Source organism: Micropterus dolomieu, linkage group LG12 (assembly GCF_021292245.1).
Source record: "Micropterus dolomieu isolate WLL.071019.BEF.003 ecotype Adirondacks linkage group LG12, ASM2129224v1, whole genome shotgun sequence".
In the NCBI taxonomy this organism is placed as follows: domain Eukaryota; kingdom Metazoa; phylum Chordata; class Actinopteri; order Centrarchiformes; family Centrarchidae; genus Micropterus; species Micropterus dolomieu.
The window spans coordinates 1,434,361-1,452,240 of NC_060161.1; the positions used below are offsets into that span (position 1 = coordinate 1,434,361).

The 17,880-nt window shown below is 40.2% G+C and overlaps 2 protein-coding genes across 4 annotated transcripts; both read left to right on the plus strand.

Moving 5' to 3' along the window:
- The first annotated feature begins 1,299 nt into the window (after nt 1–1,299).
- On the plus strand, nt 1,300–6,662 carry LOC123980020 (carbonyl reductase [NADPH] 1-like). 2 transcript variants are annotated; one of them, XM_046064163.1, is made up of 7 exons: nt 1,300–1,393; nt 3,471–3,590; nt 4,004–4,173; nt 4,493–4,600; nt 4,971–5,179; nt 5,585–5,638; nt 6,071–6,662. In XM_046064163.1, exons 2-7 carry the CDS (start codon nt 3,478–3,480, stop codon nt 6,242–6,244), a joined length of 828 nt encoding a protein of 275 aa, XP_045920119.1. In that variant the 5' UTR covers nt 1,300–1,393; nt 3,471–3,477; the 3' UTR covers nt 6,245–6,662. The 2 variants fall into 2 exon arrangements, with proteins under 2 accessions (XP_045920119.1, XP_045920118.1); XM_046064162.1 differs by lacking the exon at nt 1,300–1,393 and adding an exon at nt 1,979–2,109 and having other exon boundaries at nt 3,476–3,590.
- Nucleotides 1,987–17,312, plus strand: LOC123980021 (carbonyl reductase [NADPH] 1-like). 2 transcript variants are annotated; one of them, XM_046064165.1, is made up of 7 exons: nt 1,987–2,109; nt 11,624–11,738; nt 12,359–12,528; nt 13,374–13,481; nt 14,371–14,579; nt 14,806–14,859; nt 15,916–17,312. In XM_046064165.1, exons 2-7 carry the CDS (start codon nt 11,626–11,628, stop codon nt 16,087–16,089), a joined length of 828 nt encoding a protein of 275 aa, XP_045920121.1. In that variant the 5' UTR covers nt 1,987–2,109; nt 11,624–11,625; the 3' UTR covers nt 16,090–17,312. The 2 variants fall into 2 exon arrangements, with proteins under 2 accessions (XP_045920121.1, XP_045920120.1); XM_046064164.1 differs by lacking the exon at nt 1,987–2,109 and adding an exon at nt 10,138–10,254.
- Nucleotides 17,313–17,880: the final 568 nt, after the last annotated feature.

Here is a 17,880-nt window from a genome sequence, read left to right on the forward strand (position 1 = left end):
TGATCAGGTTTGGACACATTTTAGAGAGGTATTGATTAAATTTTGTCTTGGAGCCTGTATCATGTGGTGCAGGAAATTAATGTGATGTGTTTCTAATAGTAAGTCCAACCCATTTATATCAATGTGGGTTGAGTAAATAAACTCTTTCTACAAAAACTGAACATTATATCTTCATGAGGGTCATATTTATTTCATGGATGTTGCATTAGACTACAATTGTTCTACCTAGCTGTGTGCCTAATAAAATTGCTCAAAATACAGACTTTTAATTTAATTGTATGCTTTAAGTGTACTTTTGCTAAGTCAAACTAATGTACAGCCTACATGCGCTTTGTATTAATGTTAGTGATTTATACCAAATCCCAAACCACTGTTAAGGTGTCTCTCCTACATCAAACACCACAACATACCCAACATGCATCTATCACCAAAGACAACACCACTGTGTGTTTTACTAAACGATACTATGGGTACATACAGACAGAGTTAAACACCTATATATTATACGCTGTTGCATTTTTAACATTTTACTGAATAACTTGTGTGCAGAGAAGATGCTTAGAAATTCCTTAGTGCAACCAGCTCCCTAGCAACATATTTCTACATCAATTTACATGCAGAACATGTTTTACTATATGATAGTTTTTATAATTTTAATTAAATAAATGCAAATATACTTTATGGTGCCTTTAGTTTATTGTTTACTATTAACAATGTGAGTTGTCGTGTGAGTTCATTCAACTGCTTCTTGTGAAGATGGGGTGCATATTTTTTCTCAAAGTTCACAAGTAGGAAACCCGACTTCAAGTGGCGTTCCAGGATAGTTTTTGTAGTTGGAGGTTGGGAAGTGATGCTATTGGGGAAATCCTTTATACATAAATGTCAGGTTCTTTAAGACTAAACCCTGCTTGAACTACTGAAAGAATGAGATAAAATGTTTGAATAAGTCACTGAAACTTGTCAAAAACAATAAAGCTCTTAAATTGGTTTCATTATTAAGCAGATTTAAGTTAATTTGAGGTAGTCCTACCTTTATTTGATTCTATTTATTTACTTTTTATTCTGTCATTTGATGTCCCCTCTGTTCCTTGCTTAACCTGATGTAAATGATGTAGTGATATATATATAAGACGTGATAAGATGCCTGTTTGTTTGTTTGTATCTGTCGTTTCCTAAACAAAGGGGGGAGGGAGTTGGTGCTCAGAAATTTCCCATTTCCGAGTTGCCTGGAAGGCAGCATTATTCTCATCTCTTTTTTGATCGGATCCTTGGGTTGCTCTCATGCTGCGTTCCAGGCAACTCGGAACTGGGAAATTTCCAACCTCCAAGTAGAAAAACTATCCTGGAACGCCACCTGAAGTCGGATTTCCAACTTGTGAACTCGGGAGAAAAAATAAGTATTCCCACTTCACGAGTAGCAGCCGAATGATGTCACATAACAATCACAGCACACATTGTAAATAGTAAACAATAACTTTATAGTCAAAGTAAAGCATTAAATTAAAAATACATAGTATCAAATAATGAAACTTGTTCTGCCTGTAAATTGGCGTAGGCATATTTTGTCAATGTTATTAGGTAGCTAAACAATCTCTGAAAGTCATCTTATCTACCTAAAAGTTATCAGGAAAATGTTAAAAATGCCCAGAAATGTGTAAACATTTGAAACTTTAGCCTACAACGTTTGGTGACTTTTGAGTAGCTAGAAGGATACACAGTTAACGAGTAACGTGGGTTTATCACTTGTTTTTTTATAAAATTGCCATCCTTCTAATTAACACCAAGTGCACTGCAGAGGGTTTAACTGTGCATAAACCTGCCAAAGAAACATAAGTTTGTCAGCCATGTTTATTGTTTACATTTGGCGTCATGCACAAGGCACCTAAAATGCTTTGAGGTTGGAAGTCGGATATTTCAACTTGGAAATTTCCCAGTTCCGACCGTCAGGAACGCGGCATCAAACCTCTGTTGCTAACTTGTTTTTCCGGGTATGCGCACCGACACTGCGCCGCACACCTCCAGCATTCCTCCCTTTTCCTCCAGTTTTTATTTCCGCAGTAGCTTCACCTCCTCCGGACGTTTCACGCAGCACTACGAGACCAGCTTGAAGTAAGAAGCCTCAATTTCATCATCGGGTTAGATAACATGTGCTTTTTAGTATCCACATTTATTTGTCTGAAAATGGGTTTGTCCATTTAGCCTGACGTTACTTAAAAACTCTGATCTGAAATCGGGATAAAGCTAAAATCTACATTTTACTCTTTGGCGCACCGTAACTTTTTTATTGCGCACAGTTGCAGGTGTCGTGCCGACTTCTGCGTGCATCCTCCAAGTAGCTCTTTAAAAACGATATATTTATGTGTTCATAAAAGTTGTGTTCAAAGTTTATATTTTATAAACGTTGTGATCATCATATCATCGATATTTTATTATACCAAGTAGAAGTAGCATTCCTTGAGATTGAGCAGAAATCTGTGGAAATAACCGCATTTGATCAACCTTAAGTGGTGGATTCATTATCCTGCAGGACAGATGTTTTAGGCTACCTGCCGACATTTGCTTCCAACTCTTTTCTCAGCATATAAACGGTAACTTACCTCCCGGGAGCTGCATGCAGTAGCCAACTCTGCACAACTCTTTTCTACCCTCTCCATAGCTGCATTTCAGGATCTCCGGCCCTAAATAAACTGCATTACCCAGGAGGCACTACGTGACGCTCACCTGTTCACCTGGGGGAAGATCAGGCGTCTTTTACTCAAACATGTTTCAACTTCGCTCGTCAGTGTAACTTTCCGTGAACCGACCAATCACAGCCTAGACATTAAAAAAAAAAAAAAAAAAGAAAAAAAAAGGTTGACTGGCTACAGCAAACTTTAGAAATGTTGAACTCGTTCTGCATGAACGATCACGAATGGGTGGTGATGGTGCAGTGGATGGGATAAGACTCGCATCTGGTGTGTGAGACAATGTAAACCTTTTTTATTGCACAAGGATATTTAAGGAAATAACAACCCCCCCCCCACCCCAAAATAAAACTGACTACTTGTGACAAGGTATTTAGTATTATCAGATAACATAATGAATACACTAACATTAGCCCCAATCAAACCTTAACCACAGTGGTGTAATATCAGAAAACAGGTTTATTTGTGACACAGCAGCTGACTGTGAATGAGGACCTACTCACACCTTCCCCCCTCTTCAAACACAACTAAAATGTATAATTTCATCAGGGCTAAATAGTTACCCCCATGCAGATGGTGTGGCATTTTACGATTGATGCTTGATTGCCAATGAATGGCTTCTTGATACAAGTCAGATTATAGCCTATATAAAGGAAACCGGTCTGTCTCTGGACTTGTCACCGTGACTCTGCAAATTAATTTTCAGTCTCCTCCTAATGTGTAGCTATGCCTGTTTAGACCTTATTTTTCTGCTGTTAATGTTCATTCACTGGTGTCTCTCTCTACTGAAGACATGTCTGCCAGGGTGGCTGTGGTAACGGGCAGTAACAAGGGCATCGGTCTGGCCATCGTCCGAGCGCTTTGCAAGCAGTTCCAAGGAGACGTTTACCTCGCCGCCAGAGACGTGTAGGTAGCTCAGTAGGTAACACGTGGACCAGGCTACATATACAGGTGCATTAAAAATATCCTGGAAAAGTCCACTGTGAGCATCAGAACCAGACTGAGAGATTAAAGGCTCAGAGAAGCTTTACAGGTGTTTTGAGTTAATTAGCTGATTAGAGCTCTTCTCAGATAAAATTAGATAACTAATACATTTTGCGATACTGAAGTTTTGCTTTCCATGAGCTGTAAGTGTAATCATCAAGATAAAAACAACAAAAAAAGCTTTTTAGATGCACCTGTACAGACAAAGAAATGACAGATGCACCTACAATTAGGAGATCATATGATAGAAAATAACAACTCTGTTAATTTGTTATGTGCACATAAAAAAAACAAAGAATTAAGACAAGATGAAAATAAATCCAAATGTTTTGCAGCGGTCGTGGTCAGGAAGCAGTGGCGTCTCTGGCCTCAGAGGGACTGACGGCCTTGTTTCACCAGCTGGACATCAACGACCTGAACAGCATCACCACCGCCGCTGCGTACTTTAAAGACAAGTACGGAGGAGTGGACGTGCTCATCAATAATGCTGCGATAGCATTCAAAGGTAGGATTACAATGATCCATTCATCATCTTCATCCGCTTATTTTTACACGGTTGCAGGGGGGGCTGGAGCCAATCTCAGCTGACATTGAGAGGCGGAGTACACCATGATTTGTATACCAGTATTGGTATTCAAATCATACAGTAGTATATGTTGACACATAATTACTTTTTATTTAGCTCTACTTAATAACTTTCATTAGTTTCCTGAGTAGAGATGCAAATCAAAGTATTTCTGATGTTTGAAGCTGCAGCTGTGAACTGAAGGAGCCTGTTACTTAACAACATCTTGTAAACTCTCTCTCTTTCTTGCTCTCTCCAGTTGCAGACACAGCTCCATTTGCGGTCCAGGCAGAGGTGACCCTCAAGACAAACTTCTTCGCCACCAGAGACATGTTGACTCACTTCCTGCCGATCATCAAAGCTGGAGGTAAGGACACATATCTGGACCAAGTGTACTGTCTGCCTCTTAAACTCACAGCTCAGCGCACACAGCCTACTTTACAGTTTTTAAAAACAATTTGGCAGAATAGTGAGAAGCAGAGTGGTTGTTCTACTCAGCTTTCCAATTTCAAGAGTTTGTTGGGTCTTGATTCAGAAAAAGTTTTAAAAGGATGAAAAGGTTCATTTGAGTCGGCCATCGTTCAAAAGTGACTTTTGATGAAAAAAGGCTGTTGGTGATAGTCTCCAAACCTGTACCTGCTCTCTCATGTTTCAGTAGCTCCTGATCTTGTCAAAGGTGACACATTACAAACGCACTCATTAGAAAATTATATCAAACAAATGTGTGTGTATTTCAGGCCGTGTTGTGAACATATCCAGCATCGCTGGCTCCCGCGCTCTGAAGCAGTGCAGCTCGGCCCTCCAGGAGCGATTCCGCAGCGAGGACATCACAGAGGAGGAGCTGGTGGGACTGATGCAGTGTTTCGTTGAGGAGGCCAAGAAGGGCGAGCTCAAGCAGGGCGGCTGGCCTGAAATGGCGTATGGAACATCCAAGACTGGACTGACGGTAAGGTTGGGCGACATGTTGTATTTATTATGTGACGGTAGAAATGTGCCCAGAGATTTGGCACCTGCTATCCTGAGTGAAATTGTAAATAAAGAGCAGGAGGAATTGTTCCTGTTTGTATGGAAGTTCCAAATAAAAGAGAATAAAAAATCATAAATAGTATGGTATGATTATTCTAAACTGTTAATGTTTAATGATATATACCATGCCTGTGATATAAAATGAAATACTGTGACTCATCAGACGATCAGTCATCTCATCAGTCGAGATCAAGAACGAGTTTGCAGGTCTTAAAATATAAAGGGAAATAAAAGCTGAGAAAATTTAGTGAGATGCTTCTCTAATGCCACGTTTCTTTTCATAGAGACATTGGTTATTCATGTGTGTCTCTGTGTGTGTTTATAGACCCTGTCCATGATCCTGGCTCGTCGTCTGTCCAAGGAGAGACCGAATGACGGGGTAATCACTGAAATAGAACATCTAAACAAGAGCCATCTATTAGTTTCTTTTTAACCACTTTGTTCAGCAGTATCTTATTAAAGGTTGTAGCAATAATGTTAATTGGACTTCATATACTGTCATATATTTTTAACAATTTATTGTGTAAAATCTGCTTCGCAACAGTACAGACACTCTTATCACTTGCTCATCTTTTATTTGTGCTACTTTTACGTTCTTGTCTCAAACTACAAAACTTTTAAGGATGTTTCCTATTCAGTATAAACTAAATCATTGTGAGGATAATTCATGAAAACTCTGGGTTGTCATTAGGTACTTTGAACTACCTTCTGCTTCCCACAACATTAACACGACCCAAACAGTCGTGGACTGCTAGTAACAGAGCCATCAGAAACAATCCCCTACAACATCTGTTTGTCATCTGTTTTACAGATCCTGCTGAACGCCTGCTGTCCAGGCTGGGTGCGCACCGATATGGCCGGTTTGAAAGCCCCCAAGTCACCAGACGAGGGCGCTGTCACTCCGGTCTACCTGGCACTGCTGCCCCCCGGGGCCACAGAGCCTCACGGAAAGTTTGTCTCTGAGAAAGAAGTTCAGCCGTGGTGAAAGTGTTAAAGACACCTGAGTGTGTGCCTGTGTGTTTATTTCATGTTCTTATATATCAAAAGGGACTTAAACCTGAATGCATCTCAAATTTGAGACAGAAGTTGAGGTCCACACGGGTAGAGACTGCTTATAGAGGGGGTAAGACTTGGTTTTAGGGTTCAGGTCAGGGATGGAAATTAAAACCATCCAAATGTGGGTGGATTTTCCACTTGGGGGCTTAAATGTTGGAAGGCCACCCGCCACATTGGCGGTTAAATGTATTCGTCATGATATCACCATATAATTTCTGTTTCAAGGTAATTGGCAGCAGACCGGCGTTCTTGTTTGTTGTGTGTCGTACTTAAATTGGTCCCTGATATACCAAGGGATCTAAAATCATGTAGCACACGGATTAAAGGGCTTCATTGGTTGTTGTTTATGTTCGTTTCATGGTACTTGTGTTTGATTGGTGTAGATTTGTAAGGGGGTGGGGCGTAAGGGGACAGGAGTCGGGAGGGAAAATGGGGAGAGTGAGAGTATAGCCGCTTTCATACGGAGATCAATGCGGAAAGAATATCCGCATATATGTCGCATTCACTAATTCAAACTGAACACAAAAGTTTCCAGCGTTATCCCACAACCATGTGTGCTTTCACATAGCGGCCCGGCTTTTAAAAAGACTGTTATGTGTAACACAACACCGGCATGTCGGCTGTGGCTTTTCACACAGAGATCCGCCTCTCTATCTCGTCTCTGTCACCAACTTTCTGGCTCTGTACCTTTCATACAGTGTAGATTGGCTCAGTACCCCGGTGAAATAAGGCAGCGTGAAAGCTGCTAGTGTTGGGAGCTCATTAAAAGTTGTAGTTGGGAGTGTTTTTAGCTTTTAGCTGGCTAGCCACCTGCGTAATGTGGCGACATTTATCGTTGCCAAGAAACCAACAAAACAAAGAAACAAAGCAAAGGAAGAGGAGGCTGAAGCAAAACATAAAAAAATAAAGTTGGCGGTCCAGTCTAGTATCTGATCCACTGTCAGATCTTATGGTCCTGCTGTCCTCCCCAGAGATCAAGAGTATGATCCATAGGCTGTATAAAAAAAATGTTGATCCCACAAAAGCTGTGATGCTGTGGCACCAGGACTCTGAACCAGGAGGCAAACTGAGGAGTCTGAGAAGAGTTAAGCTGAATGATAAAGCATGATTAAGAGTCAGTGATGAGATTTAAGTTGAATGATTAATAAGCATCTCGTAAGTAATTACATTTTTTTCTTAAAAGTCAAGTACATTTAATAGCAATAATATAACTTTGACTTCAAATTTCAGTCTGGCCTCTTCTTTAAGTTTGTATTCGACATAATATTATCTCAATTAAAAGAACGGAAACAAATGTATACGTGACACAAAAGGCAATTTATTATTTTGGGTGGTAAAAAATACGTTTGGCTGGTGTATTTTTTCATCTACCAGCCACCTTGGCAGGTGAGCTGAAAAGTTAATTTGCACCCATGGTTCAGGTTACAATAAGGTTAAGGTAAGAGTTAAGGTTAGGCATGTCCTTATGATGGTTGAGGTTAGGGCACAGGGAAAATTTTCCATCCGAATAGAAACATGACACAATCTGGAAAAACTATTACAATATTTAAAATATTAACCCAACGAGTTTAGTGGTTAAACTAAATGGTGATGGACATAACACCATAATTACTCTTGTAAAGTGTGTGTGTGTTTGCACGTGCAGGGTTATATGCAACATTAAACCACGAATCTGTATAGGTGCTTGCTAACCGCTGGTGTTTTTGATAAAACAAAATGTTCGCTGTGTCATTTTGACTTTGGTGATCAAAAATTTTGCACATGAAAATGGAAAACTTGTCTTAACTGGATGAAACTTAAATGTTGTGAAAATAAAATACTTTTCTGTGACTAAATGCTTTTTTACAGCACAATGCTATTTTCATGAAAATGTTACATAGCTTCCATTTTGAAAAACAATAAATACACTTCAAAATCAAAAATGCTTTCTCCAAATTGACTGCATGTTTTTCTTAAGATGACAGGGTCTTTGGTCATGTCCCAGTCAGCAGGCGGAATTATGTTTTGTGGGAGGGGTTTATATGCTTGTAATCAAACCTTTAGCAATACAGCAGTCAAGACGTCAACAAAAGAAATTAAGTTATCAGAGAAGGTTAAAAATCAAGAGCAACTGAACTTTGTTGAAGATGGACGATGTTTCGTCCCTCATCCAAGAGACTTCTTCAGTTCTGACTGACTAGTAGGGAAGTTCAGCTATTTAACCTCTGCTGCCTTTGACACAGTCAACCACAGGATCCTGCTATCCGCTCTCTCAGCAAAGGGCATCTCGAGTAAAGCACTCCTGTGGTTCGAATCCTACCTCTCGGGGCGTTCCTACAATGTTTTGTGGCAAGGACAATTACCCTCCTCCCACTGCCTCTCCACAGGGGTGCCCCAAGGCTCAGTGCTTGGGCCACTTCTCTTCTCAATTTACACCACGTCACTGGGGCCGATCATTCGCTCGCACGGCTTCTCTTACCACTGCTACGCAGACGACACCCAACTCTACCCATACTTCCCGCCAGGCGATCGCACTGTCTCGCCGCGGATCACGGACTGTCTATCGGACATATCTGCATTGATAAAGGCTTGCCACCTTCAACTAAACCTCTCTAAGACTGAACTCTTGGTCATTCCAGCCAAGCAATCTATCCACCATAATATCAAACTACAAATTGACTCCTCAACCATCACTCCAGCCAAGGTGGTGAGAAACTTGGGTGTCATGATTGATGACCAGCTGTCCTTTTCAGACCATGTTGCTGCTGTCTCTCGTTCATGCCGCTTTGCTCTATACAACATAAGGAAAATCAAGCCCTACTTCACTCAGTACACCACCCAGCTTCTGGTACAGGCCATGGTTACCTCTCGCCTCGACTATTGCAATGCCCTCCTAGCAGGTCTTCCAGCTTGTGCGGTGAAAACCTCACAAATGGTTCAGAACGCAGCAGCGCGTCTGGTTTTTGATCAGCCCAAAAGGACTCATGTCACTCCATTACTCAGTGACCTCCAATCACTTTTGGGCTCAGGTACAGACGCCAACGATGGCTGTTCAGACTTGGCCTCGGGTGGCTCTCATGACCATAATAACTGTCATTACAGCAGCCAGGAGCACTAGCGAAGCAGCGGGATCGATGATCTTGGCAAACTACCCCACAGAGGTTAATTAGCTGAGTTCCCCCACCAGTCAGTCAGAACCGAACTGAAGAAGTGTCTTGGATGAGGGATGAAACGTTGTCTAGTATTTTCAACCAAGTTCAGTTGCCCTTGATTTTTAACCTTCTTTGGATAACTATGACCTGGATGACTGAGAACCTACACAGACAACTAAAATTAAGTCCAACCCATTTATGTATAAACAGCCTCAGAATGTCCATAAAGTTGAATCAACATCTCTGTAAAACAGTTTCAACAAAACGTACCATTGTATTTTCATGAAGGTGAGATTTATTTCATGGCTGCATTTGTTTCATCCTGGTTTTGTATCTAGTTGCCGAATAAACTGGCAAAAAATATAATTAAATTGCGGCAGTGTACTTCTGCTAACCCATTAAAAAAATTACAAAACAATACCTTACATTCATTTTATGGTAACGTTAGTTAGTGATAAATAACAAATATCAAAACACTGTTAAGGTGTCTCTCCTACATCAAACACCACAACATACCCAACACATTGTAAACCAAAGAAAACGCCAAGGTGTGTTTTACTAAATTAAACTACATACAGAGTTAAACACCAAATAAAATACCTTGATATTCTTCTCATCCGCATCAAATCTTGATTTTGCGCCACAGCACTTTGGGTTGCTCTCAAACCAACGGGGATAACTTGTTTTTCAGGGTATGCGCACTGACACTGCGCCGCAGCGTTCCTCCCTTTTCCTCATCCAATCTTCATTTCCGGAGCAGCTTCACCTCCTCTGGACGTTTCGCGCAGCACAACGAGACCAGCTTAAAGTAAGAAGCCTCAATTTCATAGTTATAAAGTTAGAAGCTTGCTAACATATAAATGTTTATTTTTGTATTCACTTTTATTTGTTTGAAAATGTGTTGGTTCAGTTACTTAAAATCTCTGATCTGAAATCAGGAGAAAGGTCCGGTCTTATCCGAGCATCAGCACCTATTCTTGTTTAATCTCAAGGAATCCAAAGACTAATAAAATATTGATGACTCTAAACGTTCAGAAAATATAAACTAAGAACCATTTATCACCGTCGATGAACCCCACAGAGAATATTAGCCTATATCGTTTTTAAACAGTACGCGGGTGCATGCAATTCATGTAGACCTCGGCAGAACTCTTCTCTGCCCTCAGGATCTCTGGGCGATTCATTCATATGGCCCTAAATTAACTGCATTACCCAGGGGGCACTATGTGATGCTCTCTCTACTGCCAGAGAGAGACAGAGGACGAAGATCGGGTGCCTTTTAGGCAAACATGTTTCGAGAACTCGCTCCTCAGTGCAACTTTCCCTGAACCGACCAATCACAGCCTGGACATTGAAGAAAAAGTTGACGTGCTACAGCAAACTTTAGAAATGTTGAATTTGTGACTAACTACAATGAACAGCATTTTTATTGCACAAGGATATTTAATGACAGAACAAACCCCCAAAATAAAACTTATTTTTGTTCAACTGGAATTATTATTATTATTATACTAGTAGTAGTAAGAAGGTATTTAGTATTATCTGAAATGATAATGAATACACTAACATTAGCCCTAATCAAACCTTAACCACAGTGGTGTAATATCAGAAAACAGGTTTATTTGTGAAACAGCAACTGACTGCAAATGAGGACCTACTCACACCCTTTTTTTCCCTCTCTTCAAACACTGCTAAAAGGTATAATGAAACACGCGATTTATTAACTCTTGATGTCACCCATGCTTGTCTAAAGTCTTGATGTTTTGAGATATGAAAGATCAGTGGCACGCCCATGTTGTTACAGTCATAATCCACAATCGTTGGAAAACCAGTTCTAACGTTTGCATCAGGGACAGTTACCTCCATACAGATGGTGTGACTGTGCACTTTTATTATTTTTTTTAAAGTGTCATTTTATGATTGATGCTTGATCGTCAATGAATGGCTTCTTAATTCCAGATAGATAATAGCCAGATTAAAGAATATAAAGGAAACAGTAATCTCTCTGGACTTGTCATCGTGACTCTGGAAATTCGTTTTCAGTCTCCTCCTATTGGTCTGACAACATAATTGACTCTTGTGCATGTTTTTATGCTTAATGTGTAGACATGGCTGTTTTCTGCTGTTAATGAGCATTTAATATGCGAGTTCATTCACTGATGTCTCTCTGTACACAGACATGTCTACCAGGGTGGCTTTGGTAACGGGCAGTAACAAGGGCATCGGCCTGGCCATCGTCCGAGTGCTTTGCAAGCAGTTCCAAGGAGATGTTTACCTCGCCGCCAGAGACGTGTAGGTAGCTCATCTGGTAACACCTGGACTGGACATTAGACAAGTTTACCAAAATGTCACTAACAAGGATCATACCATTTTTTTTATCTTCACGTTTTACCAAATCTCACTTTTCAAACTCATCACTGCACCATTGTTTTGAAATAAAATCTAGAAAAAGCTGACCCATGAGAAGGGGATAATGATTACATTAGTGTTGTGGGGGAATTTATTATTTTATGGAAAACAAGAAGCTGTCCACACTGAAAATTTTCTATTTTGTTGTGCAATGTTTTGACCTGCAAGATCTTTGTCAGGCAAACATTCCTGTGGCAAACAGGCTTTGTAAACAGACAAAGAAATGACTGCTCCCCCTACACAATGTTTTTAAAAAGAGAATTTCATGAGGATTATTCAAAAATGTTCTAGCTTCTGCAGATTATTTTGTGTTCATGTAGATTCCCATCACTTAGAGTAAGAAGTTGATTGCGAAAAACCCAAAAAGCCTTTTCAGGCCTCTACGCAGTCAAAACAAAGAATAAACACTAAGCACTATAAGCCCATTGGTTCAAGGTTTCGCCAACAGATCTGTTTCTTATCAGAATTAAGACAAGATGAAAATAAATCCAATCGTTTTGCAGCGGTCGTGGTCAGGAAGCAGTGGAGTCTCTGGCCTCAGAGGGACTGACGGCCTTGTTTCACCAGCTGGACATCAACGACCCGAGCAGCATCACCACCGCCGCTGCGTACTTTAAAGACAAGTATGGAGGAGTGGACGTGCTCGTCAATAATGCTGGGATAGCATTTGGAAGTAGGATTTTCTTCTGTTCACGTAGCATTTTGTTAATTTATAATTATAATCTATTAAGATGTCTATTTTTGGAAGCGTTCTTACTTTAAAGTATGCCTCCACACCTGCCTGAAACCTTTGCACAGTACTGTATATTATCAATGTTAATATTACTACTATAATAACAAATAAACCTTTTACTGGTATTCAAATCATACAGTAGTTTGTTTTGACACATAATTACTGTTATTAGTAGGAGTATTAGTAGTGATATTTATTATTTTTATTTATTACAATTATTCATCAAATTATTACATCTTGAACAATGTCTATATATTTTTTTCAACAAGTAACCTGATAGAAAGCTGCCTGTACATCCAAAATGTCCTTTTTTCACATAAAATCTGTTTTTAAAAAATCTGAATAAAAACAAACATATGCACGGTATCCCACCAAAGCATTAGACCAAATAAAACAGATTTATTTGGACTTTCATTAGTTTCCTGTGTAGAGATGCTCTCACCTGCAACTACAGCTGAGTAGCGAGAGGAAAGACTAACCACAGGGATAAATACAAATGCAAGTGTTTGGTTAAACACTTGACTTTTCAGCAGGCACTCTAAATGCAAAGCATCAATAGTGCACCCTGTAAGTGCAGTTATTATATATTAAATATAGCAAATAAACAGTATTTGAACAGCTTTTATTCCTGCCATTTTTCATCCCATATTGACCGACTCACTCATTGAGACAAGAAATGGCATAAAATCAAAGTATTTCTGATGTTTGAAGCTGCAGCTGTGAACTGAAGGAGCCTGTTACTTAACAACATCTTGTAAACTCTCTCTCTTTCTTGCTCTCTTCAGTGGCAGACACCACTCCATTTGCGGTCCAGGCAGAGGTGACCCTCAAGACAAACTTCTTCGCCACCAGAGACATGTTGACTCACTTCCTGCCGATCATCAAAGCTGGAGGTAAGGACACATATCTGGACCAAGTGTACTGTCTGCCTCTTAAACTCACAGCTCAGCGCACACAGCCTACTTTACAGTTTTTAAAAACAATTTGGCAGATCAGTGAGAAGCAGAGTGGTTGTTCTACTCAGCTTTCCAATTTCAAGAGTTTGTTTAGTCTTGAGTCAGAAATGATGAATAGTGATGAATAGTTAAATTTGGTTAACTAGAATTAGCAATGGTTCAAAAGTGACTTTGGATAATCTAAAATAGCTGCTGGTAAAATATGTGATCACAACAGTCTCCAAACATGTACCTGCTATCCCTCATGTATCAGTAGCTCCTGACGTCACCAAAGGTGACACATTATAAACATCACAGCTCATTAGAAAATGAAATGGACCTCCCTTTTCTTGATTTTCATGATATGTAGTCACAATTAGCCAACACTAAATGCATGAAAACAATCCTCCTGATACAAACACAAACACACCACAGCTCAAACTTACTTTTGTGACATTTCTTGGGGCGGCAGTTGCTGGAGAGGTGCCAGTTCACCTCCTGGGCACTGCCGAAGGAGGCCTTGAGCAAGCTCCTGAACCCCCAACTGCTCGGGGCGCCGTACTGACTGGCAGCCCCCTCACTCTGACATCTCCACGTGTGTTGCTATGGGTCATGTTTGTGCATGTGTGAGTCTTTCAGACCTGTGTGTATACTAACATAATAACAGAGTGAAAACATTGAGTTTCCCCTCTGGGGATTAAATAAAGTATATCTTCTTCTTCTTTCTAAAAGGTGACAAAGTAGTTTGCCATGCTAACAGAGAGTGACCAAGACACACAAAGAGGTTTGGTGAGCAGTTAACACCTTCAAACCTCTGCAGGTTTGCTGATATGTGTGTGTATTTCAGGCCGTGTGGTGAACATCTCCAGCTTCGTCAGCTCCCTCGCTCTGAAGCAGTGCAGCTCGGCCCTCCAGGAGCGATTCCGCAGCGAGGACATCACAGAGGAGGAGCTGGTGGGACTGATGCAGTGTTTCGTTGAGGAGGCCAAGAAGGGCGAGCACAAGCAGGGCGGCTGGCCTGAAACGGCGTATGGAATATCCAAAACTGGACTGACGGTAGGGTTGGGCGACATGTTGTATTTGTTATGTGACGGTAGAAATGTGTCCACCGTCAGAGATTTGGAACTGCGGGAGCTATCCCTTAGTATCCCGTGTCATATTGTGTTTCTAGTGAATACAGGTGCCTCGCAAGGTGACGTGATGTGTGCAGCAGGAATGCTTATATATTTCCTTTCACAGAGACATTGATTTTTCTTGTGTCTGTGTGTGTGTGTGTTTTCAGACCCTGTCCATGATCCTGGCTCGTCGTCTATCAAATGAGAGACCGAATGACGGGGTAATTAATAAATAAATCACCTTTTAATCAAACAACAAACAAGTACCATCTTTTTTAACCACTTTGTGCATCATAGTATCTAGATAATGTTAAATGGAACTAAAGAAAAGGAGGTGGTATTATGCTTTCTAGCCTTTTCTCTCTCCTTTATTGAGTTATATATCTTTTTTGTGCATGTAATAGGTTTGCAAAGTGAAAAAGCCCAAAGGGAGTTCCCATGTCCCACAGAAAACACTGCTCTGAACTGCTTGAAAACAGCTTGTTTTTAGTCCTGCCGCTTCCTGAGGCGCATTTATATATTTATATATATGCGCCTCATATAACGCTCACCAAGCGGCTACTCCAACACGCCCTCAAAAACACCGGTGCAAAACTCTGAGCTGCAGCACACAGCTCTCCTCTCCCTTCCAAATACTAGCTACCCTCCAGGCAGTCAGTGGACATAAAGTTGTTCCTGTGATGTAGAGACAGAGCTCAGTTAAAACTTTATGGATAAAAGATACTTTTGTTACAGATTAATAACTCATCACTCTGAAACTCTTGCTCCAGTCCATGTTGCCAAGCTGGTCGGCAACATCTACAGCTGAACCGAAGCCGCGTTTGCTTCTCACTGACCCGCCCTTCTGTGCTTCTGATTGGCTAGTAGTCCTTAACTAGGAACTGCGCATGTGCAACTCCCAACAAAGATCATGTAGAGACAAGATGTATCACTCCATAGCTAAAACGAAGCCTTCAACACACAGGGTGAAAAGAGGAGCTGCATCAATGTGCAGTATGACAAAAAAATATGGTGTTTTTTGAAAATGTAAACCTGTTGTGGTACAACCCCTAAATAATATTTTGAACCTGAAAATGAGCACATACCACCTCTGTCCTGTAATCAGAGGTATATCTTGACATAATGCCTTTATGTTGTTTGTAAAGTACTTTGAATTTGCCTTTGCCCTTCCTAAAATAAATTCATATCATAAACACAGGGAGGTTGTTGGACAGAGTCATCAGAAACAAGTGACAAATTATATTCCACACAACATATGCTTGTCATCTGTTTTACAGATCTTGCTGAACGCCTGCTGTCCAGGCTGGGTGCAGACTGACATGGCTGGATCGAAAGCCCCCAAGACACCAGACGAGGGCGCTGTCACTCCAGTCTACCTGGCACTGCTGCCCCCCGGAGCCACAGAGCCTCACGGAAAGTTTGTCTCTGATAAAGAAGTTCAGCCGTGGTGAAAGTGTTAAAGACACCTGAGTGCGTGCCTGTGTGTTTCATGTTCTTAAATCTCAATGGGACTTAAACCTGAATGCACACCCGATTGATAGAGACTGCTTTTTGAGGGTAAAGACTTGGTTTTAGGGTTCAGGTTACAATTAGGTTAAGGGTAGAATAAGGGTCTATGGAATGCATTATGTCAATGGGATGTCCCCACAGGGACAGGGATATTTCTGGGTGTGTTTGTCTGCTGGGTCTGCTGGGTTTGATGGAACGATAATCTGTGTATGTGCTGGCTAATCGCTGATGTGAAAACTTATATTTTGCTTCACTTTGCCTTTGGGATTATAAACATTTTTATATATTTTACATGGAAAATGGAAAACTTGCCTTAACTAGATGAAACTAACATCACAGCAACATAACATAACAGCAAAGAATCTTTTCTACAATATTATGATGCAAAACGTTTTTCATACAGATGTTAAATTGCTTTAATGTCAAAAACAATAAATAAACCTCACAATAAAAAAATACTTTGTCAAAATTTTAATTTATAAGGACAGAATTAGAGCAGGACGATACATGTATCATAATTGACTGTATGCTTTTCCTAAAATTAAGATCCCATGGTCTTTGGTCATGTCCCAGTCAGCAGGTGGAATTTGGTTTTGTATATATTATACGCTTGTAATCAAACCTTTAGCAATACAGCAGTCAAATGGAAAAAAAAGAATAGAAAAATCTGAAAAAAATCACCAGAAAGTCCAAGAGATTTCAATATTGCATAACATATTGCAATATGTCAAGAAACTGCAGTCAATGGTCAATTACAAAGTCCATCACTATATATTTTTTCTAAATTTGCATTATCCAATCCAAAAACGCCTGAAAGATTTTTTCAAAAGCCAACAAAATTGATTGACAGCTTGTTTAGACTCTGGAGATGAAATGTCGTATGTGACAAAGCATAAAATATCTACTGTACAACAAACATGTCTGAACTTACCAGCTGTGTGGTCAAAGAGCATGAAAACATTTCCATGAGATTTATTTCAGGCTTTTTATCTGTACATTCAAAGACCTCTATCTTTTTAAAGTACAGCCTGTGATTATAGAAATAGGTTACTGAGCGCATGAGGTCAAAGTCCCATTGCAAAATCTTGTCAACCTAAAACATTTTGTAATAGTCACCCATCAAAGTCTGGAAATTGTTCAGAGAATTAAAAAAAATACATATAAACATTTTATTTATTCATTAAGGTTTTTTTTAGCCTAAAAAGTCTGCCTGCCTTTGTATATCCAACATATGGAATATGTGTGTAATTGTAGAAGGTAAACTCCTGCAGCCCTCCACATTCCCACTAATATTGCTAAATTAGAGACGGAGGGGGAAAAAGATGACTTTTACCTATTTCGCTTATTTTACTGCAGCCAAATGTAACTTTGAGTTTTCCCTGAGTTGTTTTGTATCAGTATCCATCTCCAAAATGTGTTAGATATAGGCTACATGTACACCTGGATTTTCACATCTTTCTCCACTACCACAATGAAATCCACTAGAGCAAAGGCGATGCCAAAGAAGGTCAGAGCAGACAATCTCATTCAGGTGGTTTCATATTGTTTCTCCAGTGATAAGAGCATCATTTGTACAAAAATGTTACTGTGGAAACCCAGATTTTTTGGCTTTATCTCTCCTGCTTCTCTCTCTGTCTGTTTTAAGCCTTTGAGTCAATACCACAGTTGATTGTATGAGGCTGTGTAGTGTTGATATCTGCTGTGCGTGTGACTGTGGGAGTTGTAGTTCTGTC

Bases quoted from the DNA above. Each gene is read 5' to 3' on its own strand.
- LOC123980020 (XM_046064163.1), top strand. From the start codon at position 3,478: ATGTCTGCCAGGGTGGCTGTGGTAACGGGCAGTAACAAGGGCATCGGT. The intron at 3,591-4,003 runs GTAGGTAGCTCA...AATGTTTTGCAG, and splicing joins TACCTCGCCGCCAGAGACGT to CGGTCGTGGTCAGGAAGCAG. The intron at 5,180-5,584 runs GTAAGGTTGGGC...GTGTGTTTATAG, and splicing joins CATCCAAGACTGGACTGACG to ACCCTGTCCATGATCCTGGC.
- LOC123980021 (XM_046064165.1), top strand. From the start codon at position 11,626: ATGTCTACCAGGGTGGCTTTGGTAACGGGCAGTAACAAGGGCATCGGC. The intron at 11,739-12,358 runs GTAGGTAGCTCA...ATCGTTTTGCAG, and splicing joins TACCTCGCCGCCAGAGACGT to CGGTCGTGGTCAGGAAGCAG. The intron at 14,580-14,805 runs GTAGGGTTGGGC...GTGTGTTTTCAG, and splicing joins TATCCAAAACTGGACTGACG to ACCCTGTCCATGATCCTGGC.